Below are 10,874 nucleotides of genomic sequence, written 5' to 3'. Positions count from 1 at the left end.
AATTGGGGGAAGAGAAAGAAAGAAATAAACCCTAACCTAGCCAGGGCAGGGTTTTTTCTTTCTTGCTATGAGACATCTACAAGACAAAGCTCAGGTCTGCTTCGTACATTTTTAAACTAGTGGGATAGACTTATTTACAGGTCTTCCTTCCAAGTAGGTCACTCATAGTCACTGGCATTTGGGGCGGGGGGGGGGGGGGAGAGAGCAGGACTGGAACATACCATTTTAGCAGTTGATATGCCATTTGCTTTTCATTCCAGGATAGTGGAGACAAACTATCAGCACGTCCTGGCCATCCTGTTCGCCATTAAAGAGATCAATGAAAACCCTGAGCTCTTACCCAATATCACCCTTGGCTACAGCATCTATGAAAACTGCTTCAGCGTCAGGAGAGCCTATGAAGCCACCATAGACCTGTTCTCTACCAGACATTGGATGGTCCCTAATTTCAAGTGTGGGAGGCAAGGAAAACTCCTGGCTGTTATTCAAGGAGGGGACTTTGAAACCTTTTTCCAGATGGCAACCATGCTAGGTGTTTACAAGGTCCCTCAGGTATGGAGACAGGTTGCCAACCATGCCACACATGTACAGAGATACAAAGGGAGTCTTTTTCTCAGGGCCAGCTCCTTGGTTGAGAAATTTATTGGTATAGCATCCCCCTCCACAATAAGCTGTGGTACTGATGGGCTTAGCTGGTGGTGAGCAGCAATGGTGGTGCTACTGAGAACACCAGAATGGGTTGGTTGGAGCCAGCATTTAGATTTCCTGCAATCCCCTAGTTCAGCAGCACACTGCATTGTGTCTTGGGTATTTGGGGAAATTTAGGTGGAGACTGCTACTGGAATTTCCTACGATAATCCATATTGATAATGCATCAGTCCACTTCAGAGCACTATAGGAAATGTGAATAGTGTGAGGTTGGGAAAAGATGGGACAGGATGCAATTCTACTCAAAATTCCTCCATCCTTGGCTGCTAATGGAAATAGGAAGCGAGTTATGTTGTGCATGGGGCCTGCAAAAAAAGGTTGCCATAGTGCTGGTGTGTGCAAACCACGCATAAGATTGTGGAAGTCAAATGTACAATGATTCAAAAGCAGGTCAATCAGGTTGCCGCCACCCCAGGCTCACTTACCTGGGAGTAAGTCGAATCAAAGTCCACAGAACTTAGAGTGAGTAGATGTTTGGAACATTGCATTCTTCAGTGGAAACCATTTTTTGGCTAACAAATGTCCACATTATATTGAATGCTTAGCATTTATTGCTTTCCTTCTAGCTCACTTATGGTTTTGTCAACCATTTTCTGAGTGATAACACCCAGTTCTCCTCTTCCTACTGGATGAGCCCCAAGGAAACTTCACAATACATGGGGATAGTTCAGTTGCTCCTGCATTTCAGGTGGATATGGGTTGGTCTGTTTGCTCCAGATAATGATGGTGGAGATCACTTTGTGAGAACCATGAAGGTAGCATTCATTGAGAATGGCATCTGTGTAGCCTTCACATACAAGATTCCAATAGTATATTCTATTAACATTCGTATTCCAAGAAGAGCGTTCAACATTTTCCGAGCACACATTCTGCAAAGAAAAGCCAATGTGATCATTTATTATGGTGATTCTGACTCAATGTTTCTGTTGCCTCATGTCCTAAGCAAAACTGAAATAAAATTCAGTGCTCCTATAGGGAAGGTTTGGATCTCCACCGCTCTGTGGGGCTTCACCTTAAGCACATCTTTTCAATACTGGGATGTCAAATTCTTCCATGGAGCTTTGTCTTTTGTCATCCAAACAAACCAGCGGACAAAATCCCAGGGCCTTTTCTTGACTCAAGATGGCCATTTCCTGGATCGTATTTGGTCCGAGACGTTTGACTGCTCTGATTCCAACCAGAGATGGTCACGGAAAACCTGGAAAAGATGCCTGGGGAGAGGAAAGCTGGAAAGCCTTCCAACATCTTGGCTTGGGAATGGTATGTCTGCTGAGAGCTACAATGTGTACAATGCTGTGTACAGTGTGGCACATGCTTTCCATGCTCTGATCACATCTGTGTCTAGCCGCATGATGACCACAGAGGAAGACAGACTGGATCTTCTGAACATAGAGGCATGGCAGGTGAGAAAGAGTGAGAGCCATTGAAATGACGGCTGAAATAGATAGCCCGTGTTTGTTGTTGTCATGCACCATTTTCTTCCGCTTGGGTTCTGGGAACCCTTTAAGCAGTGTGGTGCTACTCGCTGTCCCACTACTGAGGGGCTGCATTGTACTGGAAGGGCACATGTTTTGCATGCAGAAGGCGACAAGCTGAAACTTTGGCATCACCTCTTAAAAAGGATCCAGACAAGGATGTGATGGGAAAGAGAGTATGATGACCCACTGCCACTTGGAACCAGAAATATTGGGCTAGAAATTGTAGGTGTGTTCAGTATGTGTGTTGCGTATATGCATCCACATGTGTGAATGTGCATGTTGAGTATCTGACTGTGTGTGGTGCGAGAGTGTGTGGCGGGACTCTACCCACCCACTCACTCACTTCTATTATGGACCTGCCTATCATTGGATTGTAGCTCCCGGGAAGTCGGTCACATTGCTGCCCACTCTTGAGCTACCTGAGCAAACACTCTGATCTATGGCATAAGACACTTTGATCTATTGGGTTCAAACCCAATAGGCAGGTGTCAGGCTTCAGGGAATCGGCTTCCTCCCCCCTTTGGCAGCAGGTAAGCAGAACAAAGGGAAAGGAGTCTTCTTACCAGTTGGAAACTTTAATGATCACAGCGAGAGAACAAACAATCCATTTCCTAGGAATGGTGGTGCTCCCAATTAAGGGTCCCACCCACTTCCTCCCTAGTCTCGCATGTCACTACTGCGTCTTCATGTTATTTTAAACAGATTTTATTAATTTTACACATTAATATTCAACACATTCATCATATAAAAGAAAAATAATAAAAGAATCAAAATCCCCCCCATGACTTCCCTCAACTTCCCCTTCTGGTTTTTTAAATATTTTATGCTTCTGCTTAATTTATTTTTTCTTATTTTTGCAATCTTTTAACTAAATGCTCTTATATTCTTATCATTTTTATACCATACCTTCTTTCCATTTAATTAATTTACAGATTATTGTGTTTTAACCTTCACATTTGTTTTCTAAATTGTAAGTGTTTACTCAAACCCTGCTAGTGAGTCAATTTCTTTACAATATTTCTGTAAATACGGCATGAATGGTTCTGATTTTTTAAAAAAGTCTCTATTGTCACTGTCTCTATGTCTTCCTGTAAGTTTCGCCATTTCTGCATATTCCATAACCTTAACTTGCAATTCTTTTATTGGTATCTTGTCATCTTTCCATTTTGGGGCTAGTAGAATCCTAGCCACCGTTGCCGCATACATAAATAACTTCTTTCGTTCTTTTGGTAGTTCCTGTCCTATGATACTTAACAAAAATGCATCTGGCTTTTTAACAAAAGTTATTTTGAACATATTGTTCAGTTCGTTATAAATAATTTCCCAGTAATTTGAAATTTTGGGTGGAGATGTTCTCAAAAAACGCTCAACAACTTTGTCCAGATTTTCAGTTTGGGGAATATGGCAACCCTACCTACAGGGAGATTTGGCCAAATGACCTGCTCCCAGTGGAGGCTGGCAGGAAAGAGGCAAGGACAAAACAGGGAAAGAGGCAGTAGGAAACCACCTTTGTAGATTAGTAGTTTGGGTCAGAGCCTTCAAACCTCTTGCTATGTATTTGTTTTGTTTATCTTGGCACATTAACTGTGCATTGAGGCAGATAGTCATGGTGGTTGGACATGAACTACCACATGAAAGAACAAGACCCAAGTTTTGAATTACACATGCTTCAGAAAATCCCCTCATCCAATGTTTCCTACAGATTTTGGACTTCCAAATAGTTAATTGCACTGGGATGCTTCATGGCAAGTGATTCATAAATGAAAATAAATAAATGAAACAGTTTAATTACCCATCTTGAAATTATTGCTCCTCTAGCTTCACCCTTTTCTGAGAAGCACCCGCTTCAACAGTACGACCATGGACGAAGTATATTTTGATGAAGATAGGGAGCTGGTAGCTGACTATAGTATTGTGAATTTGGTCACATTTCCTAACGAAACCGCCATAAGAGTGAAAGTGGGGAAGCTGGAGACCCAAGCCTCCTCAGGCCCAAAGCTGACTATTCATGAGGAGACCATCGTGTGGCCCAACTGGTTTAATAAGGTGGGGAATGTATTCGCATTTTACAAGCTGGTGTAATGTAGTAGCTAAGTGTGGACCCTGTGAACCGAAGCCTCTCCAGGTAACAATCATCCTTTTATCCCTTAATGATCCATGAGATCCTTGCAATCTGTGAGAAAGTTTCTCCTGTGAGTTCCAACGACGTCAGAAACCCGCTCTGGAGCAGGACTTTGAATGTGGCTGTCCTTGTGGAATGGCGTTCCTGTCAAGCTGTGCATTTTCTGGAAGCAATTGAAGACATTTTGGTTCTGACAGGCTTTCCCAGATGACAAATTGGTCTTTGCCATGAGTCTCTATTGTTTTAGCTTTGTTTTAAATGCATTGGCTGCTTTAACTGCACATCGCCTTGAGATGATACTCTAGAACAGTGTTTCCCAGCCTTGGGTCTCCAGCTGTTTTTGGACTACAACTCCCATCATCCCTAGCTAGCAGGACCAGTAGTCAGGGATGATGGGAGTTGTAGTCCAAAAGCAGCTGGAGACCCAAGGTTGGGAAACATGGCCCTAGAAGGTGATTAATAAATTAATCAGAAAAATTAACAATAATAAGAAAATTAACAACGAACTCTGTCAGTGGTCTCATTCAAATCACTGTCTCACAGCCTCTCATTTGCAATACAGGGGTTAAAATACTGTGTCATAAGTTCTGCATATAAGATTAGAAGAACCACTTTACAGCATCTTGAACATTAGCAAATAAATTGCCAGCTAAGATTTTGTAGACTAGAGTCCACCTCAACTTGTGACACTCTGGGGGAAGTGCTCTGACAGTACCAGCTCTAGTAAAGGTAAAGGGACCCCTGACCATTAGGTCCAGTCATGACCGACTCTGGGGTTGCGGCGCTCATCTCGCTTTATTGGCCAAGGGAGCCGGCGTACAGCTTCCGGATCATGTGGCCAGCATGACTAAGCCGCTTCTGGCGAACCAGAGCAGTGCATGGAAACGCCGTTTACCTTCCCGCCGGAGTGGTACCTATTTATCTACTTGCACTTTGATGTGCTTTCGAACTGCTAGGTTGGCAGGAGCTGGGACTGAGCAACGGGAGCTCACCACGTCGCGGGAATTCGAACTGCCAACCTTCTGATAGGCAAGTCCTAGGCTCTGTGGTCTAACCCACAGCGCCACCCGCGTTCCTTGAACCAGTACCAGCTCTACTATTGGGCAAAATGAGACAGTTGCCCCATTCACTGGGTGCTAACAAGTACAGGGTGGTGTTGAGGCAATGGAGGAAAGAGCTATGTGTTCCACAGTGCTCTAGACTACTCTTTTGCCCTCAGGTGTGGGGGAAGATGCTGTCCCACAACAAACAATGAGGCAAAATTCAGCTGCCAGTCCAGCATGTGTAATGGAGTGGAGCAAGTTTGTTCCATCAATGGATGCTGGCCATGATAATGATGTTGTGCCTCCACGGGTGGAAGAGGCAACAGTGCTTCTGGGTATCTGTTGCTGGAAGCTCCAGGAGGGAAAGATGCTCTTGTGCTTAGGTCCTGCTTGCTGGCTTTCCACAGGCATCTGGTTGGCCTCTTTGGGAAGAAGGTATTGGTGTTTCGCAACTTTGACCTGTTGCAGGATCTTAGCCAGACCCAGTTGAATATAGCAGAGCATATGCAGCCTTCCAGAAGGAATCAGCTGCAGGCAGGAAGGATGAAGCAGGAACAAGACGCTGCTACTAGTAACTTGGTTACTTAGAGGTGTTTATTATTTACAGCAGACTTTACAAGTTACTATATACAAGATACAGACATGGATCTTAAACTCTCTCTCTTAACAAACTCCAAACGACTCTCAGAACACCACACTGACCAACCAACTATCCAGCCAAGGAAGGACATGAGTCATCATGCCTAAGTGGTGACCTCAACCAATACAGAGTTGCATCCAAGGACCTATATCTCTAGGCAGAATAACTCCCTCTGTTCAGTCTCCTTGGCCTTTGGCCAACTCTTAATTGCCTCTGTGGGAAGCTGCACGTAGGCAGAATCCCAACAGAAGGATGTTGCACCAGATGGGCCATTGACCTGATGCAGCATGCTGTTCTTATATTCTTATGTCCAGTTCTTCATGACAGCAAAATGGCTTGGATAGGCCTTGTTCTTCGATCACAGGAGAGAGTAAGATTCAAGTCACACAAGACACAGGCCCATCAGAATAGGACGATTTATTCTCTACAGACAAAGCAGAACCTCCTCAAACACTCTTTGTTTTCTTGATTCCCTTCAGACCAAGCCTTGTTCTACTTGTACAGAAAGTTGCCAGCCTGGATCCCACAAGGTGGTGCCAGAAACAAAGCCCGTTTGCTGCTATAAATGTGTCCCATGCATGGAAGGAACCATTTCTACTCACACAGGTAAACGGCTTTGAGGGAGCAGCAGCTTCATTGTGAACGTAGTAATGCTAGGCTTGAAAAGAAATGTTTGCCAAGGAGAATCATAGAATTGTACAGCAGTCGTCTTTGCAAAATCCAGATCCAGAATTTCAAGATGCAGATTTCCACAGAACAGCTACCTTTTAAATTTCAGTTCTGGTGAAACAGTTTCAGGGCAATCATCTGTCGGATGCACTGCTAGGAGTAGAGACCCAAATGGGCTCAAGTTCAGCCTTATTCCTCTACTAGGTGCTTGCAGGGAACCTTTGCTAAACCACCACTTTTAGTCATCCGACTTCCTGAGACCATCTTGGCTTTAAGGCCTGGATGTCCTTCTCCCTGTCTTGCAGGCCTTTCCCCACCTGGCCTGGCTGGGCTTGGACTGACTCCAGCTACAAAAGCTGAGGCTGCTGAACAGGCTCTAGGGTTGAGGTATCGCTTGCTGCCATCATTGATATCAATTTCTTGTGTCTTTATTTTTAGATCTTACTATGATTTAATGTGGAAATTGTTCATATTGCTTGGGTATATTTTGATGTGTTTTCTTTATTGTTAACGACTATCTTTCTTACCATTTGAAATTATGTAATGGGCTACATGTTGCAAGCTGCCTTGATCATGGTTTTAACTATGGAAAGGCAGCATACACATAAAATGATGTGTAAATGTATGAATTGACCACGATGCATGGTACTTGTGTTTTACGGTCACAGTTTTCCATCAGTTTGGAAAGATGCCTCAGTCATTTCTCATAACCGAATCTCTTGTCCCAACCCCATCATGCTCTTCTCATGAGTTGTGGTGCAGCACTGCTACCCACAATATTGCAATGGTATAAGGGCCTGGCTTCTAGTACTATTTAACTTCCACAACAAAGTGCATCACAGGACCGGGCTGTCAAAACATATGGTTCAAGTAGTCCTTTTTTCAGCTCTGAAATAATAATAATAATAATAATAATAATAATAATAATAATAATAATAATAATAATAATATACTATTTATACCCCGCCCATCTGGCTGGGTTTCCCCAGCCACTCTGCAGCATATGTCTTGACCGTATCCAGCTCAACACCATTCCATTATCTGATAAGTACCGTATTTTTTGCTCTATAAGACTCACTTTTTCCCTCCTAAAAAGTAAGGGGAAATGTTTGTGCGTCTTATGGAGTGAATGCAGGCTGTGCAGCTATCCCAGAAGCCAGAACAGGAAGAGGGATCACTGCTTTTGCTGAGCAGCGATCCCTCTTGCTGTTCTGGCTTCTGAGATTCAGAATATTTTTTTTCATGTTTTCCTCCTCCAAAAACCAGGTGCGTCTTATGGTCTGGTGTGTCTTATAGAGCGAAAAATACAGTAACTATTTTCCCTGCACTTCAGCTATGATCCTATGACTCCTGATTCCTGATTCCCTAGATCTGACAGGCTCCAGAAAACTGATTTCATGCTGTATCCGTGAGAAAGGTTCATTAGGAACTTCGAGAGAATGTTGAATAAAACTATTAGAAAAAGAAAATGCTACATTTTGCAAGGAATGTTTTAACAAGGAAAATATTTGATGTTTGGGGTATTGAAATGTGTTTTCTTTCTTTCAGATGCAGATCACTGCCTTGCGTGTCTAGAAGATCAGTACTCAAACAATGAGAGGGATGAGTGCTTCCCCAAGACTATAGTCTTCCTCTCCTATGAAGAACCACTGGGGGTTACCTTGGCTTTCTTTGCCCTACTCATGTGTCTAGCCACAGGTTTCATTTTGGGGATTTTCATTAAGTACCAGAGCACTCCACTTGTTAAAGCCAACAACCGAAACCTCACTTACATCCTCCTTGCTTCTCTCCTGCTTTCCTTTCTTTCTTGCCTTCTGTTCATCGGCCAGCCTCAAGAAGTCACCTGCCTTCTCCGCCAAACCATCTTCAGCATCATCTTCTCAGTCGCCGTCTCTTCTGTGCTGGGAAAAACGACTACCGTGTTGTTGGCATTCATGGCCACAAGACCAGGGAACAGCATCAGGAAGTGGATGGGAAAGAGTTTGGCAAATGGTATTGTCCTTTTGGGTACTTTCATTCAGTTTGGCATCTGCATTGCCTGGATCGGAATATCTCCCCCCTTCCCAGAACTGGACATGGATTCCCAAGTCACACAGACAATTCTGCAGTGCAATGAAGGGTCCACCACTATGTTTTATTCTGCCCTTGGCTACATGGGCCTTCTGGCTGCCATCTCTTTTACTGTGGCTTTCCTCGCCAGGAAGCTCCCTGGGGGCTTCAACGAAGCCAAGTTTATCACCTTCAGCATGCTGGTGTTTTGCAGTGTCTGGGTCTCCTTTGTGCCAACTTACTTGAGCACCAAGGGGAAATACATGGTGGCTGTGCAGATCTTCTCCATCTTGGCTTCCAGTGGTGGGTTACTGGGCTGCATCTTCCTTCCCAAATGCTACATCATTGTCCTAAGGCCTGATTTGAATACAAAAGAGCACCTGATGTTGAAAAGCAAAGATTAAGGTTGAGGTAAAGCAAGAGGGGAGCGAAACCTTCTCAAAGACTGGAATGTGAAAACACTCACATAGATGGTTAACATTTTTACTTACTCACATGGGAAGCCAACCCCCACCCAACCCAGCATATGAAATGCTACATTACCAAAGCAGACAGCAGATGGCTTGCTGATTTCTGCTAAGCCAATTTATTATTTTAGTGAGGTATAGGTGGGTGGTTGGGATCCTAACCACCTTGTATAAACTGAAGTAGATAAGGAACAATCTTACCTGAAAGCGCTACAATTTATAGTTCAAATACTTTTCTTCTTCCACATCATATTGAATTACAGATTTCAGGTTTACAGGCACCAACTGAGGTAAATTAGTTAAATGTCTTTTACTTAAAGATGCACACTGTGTTAAGATCAACAGTGCCATCTGCAGGAAATACATTAAACTGTCTGCTTTTTCCTCAATAAAATACAGTCATACCTCGGGTTACAGACGCTTCAGGTTGTGTTTTTTCTGGTTGCGGACTGCTGAAACCCGGAAGTACTGGAACAGATTACATCCGGGTTTCGACGGTCACACATGCGCAGAAGCGCTAAATCACACTTTGCGCATCCGCAGAAGCGCCAAATCGCAACCCATACGTGCGCAGACACGCCGCTATGGGTTGCAGATGCTGCATGTTGCAAATGTGCATCCCGCATGGATCATGTTCGCAACCCGAGCATCCACTGTATTCGGAATGCAACTGCAAAAGAGACACACAATGCTCTCAAGCGGTGCCTAAAGTATGACATAAAGGAAGTGGGGTGATTTCAAAGAGTAAGTGGGGGAAAGAAATGGGATACACTTTGTTGTTGTTTAGTCCTTTAGTCGTTCCCGACTCTTCGTGACCCCATGGACCAGAGCACTCCAGGCACTTCTGTCTTCCACTGCCTCCCACAGTTTGGTCACACTCATGCTGGTAGCTTCGAGAACCCTATCCAACCATCTCGTCCTCTGTCGTCCCCTTCTCCTTCTGCCCTCCATCTTTCCCAACATCAGTATCTTTTCAAGGGTGTCTTCTCTTCTCATGAGGTGGCCAAAGTATTGGAGCCTCAGCTTCACGATCTGTCGTTCCAATGAGAACTCAGGGCTGATTTCCTTCAGAATGGATAGGTTTGATCTTCTTGAAGTCCATGGGACTCTCAAGAGTCTCCTCCAGCACCATAATTCAAAAACATCAATTCTTCGGCGATCAGCCTTCTTTATGGTCCAGCTCTCACTTCCATACATCACTACTGCAATTTGCTATATGTGAGGGTGCCTTTGAAGATGGTTCAGAAATGGATGCTGGTGCAAAATTCAATTGCCAGATGTCAGGAGTCCAGGTCCCGGCTTGATAACAAAGCAAGCGTAGGTAATTAAAAAGGAGGATTTATTGCAAAAACAAACAGATAGCTCTGGACGGCTCTAACAAAGCCGCAGACATTATCACTCAACATGACCCTTCTGAAGACTCCTTCTGGTTCCTACAGAAGATATTGAACCTTCGCCCCTTATGTCTCTTGTTTTGCTTCCTGTCCAACAGCCCTCCCATTCACCAACTCTTCGGACTTATTGGATCAGCTCCAATCTCTTCCTGTTCTGCAAGTCTGTCTCTCTGTATGTACCTGTTTGAGCTTCCAGAAAGCTTTGGCTGTGTTCCAGCCTCTCAGTTGTTCCCTTGGCAACCAGCCATCCAAGGTCAGAGGGAGTCGATGCTGGCAGCTCTGGCCTATGCTCAGCTTGTGTCTA

General features: G+C 44.2%; 1 protein-coding gene across 1 annotated transcript; it reads left to right on the top strand.

Annotated features, from left to right (window-relative positions):
* Positions 1-1,457: 1,457 nt before the first annotated feature.
* Positions 1,458-9,608, top strand: LOC128408757 (vomeronasal type-2 receptor 26-like). The gene is made up of 4 exons (XM_053378777.1): positions 1,458-2,111; positions 4,005-4,232; positions 6,471-6,597; positions 8,209-9,608. The coding sequence occupies exons 1-4, from the start codon at positions 1,458-1,460 to the stop codon at positions 9,111-9,113; spliced, it is 1,914 nt and encodes a 637-aa protein (XP_053234752.1). The 3' UTR covers positions 9,114-9,608.
* Positions 9,609-10,874: the final 1,266 nt, after the last annotated feature.

The sequence above is a fragment of the Podarcis raffonei genome, chromosome 2 (assembly GCF_027172205.1).
Source record: "Podarcis raffonei isolate rPodRaf1 chromosome 2, rPodRaf1.pri, whole genome shotgun sequence".
Lineage (NCBI taxonomy): Eukaryota > Metazoa > Chordata > Lepidosauria > Squamata > Lacertidae > Podarcis > Podarcis raffonei.
This window is presented reverse-complemented; position numbering and strand designations above follow the sequence as displayed.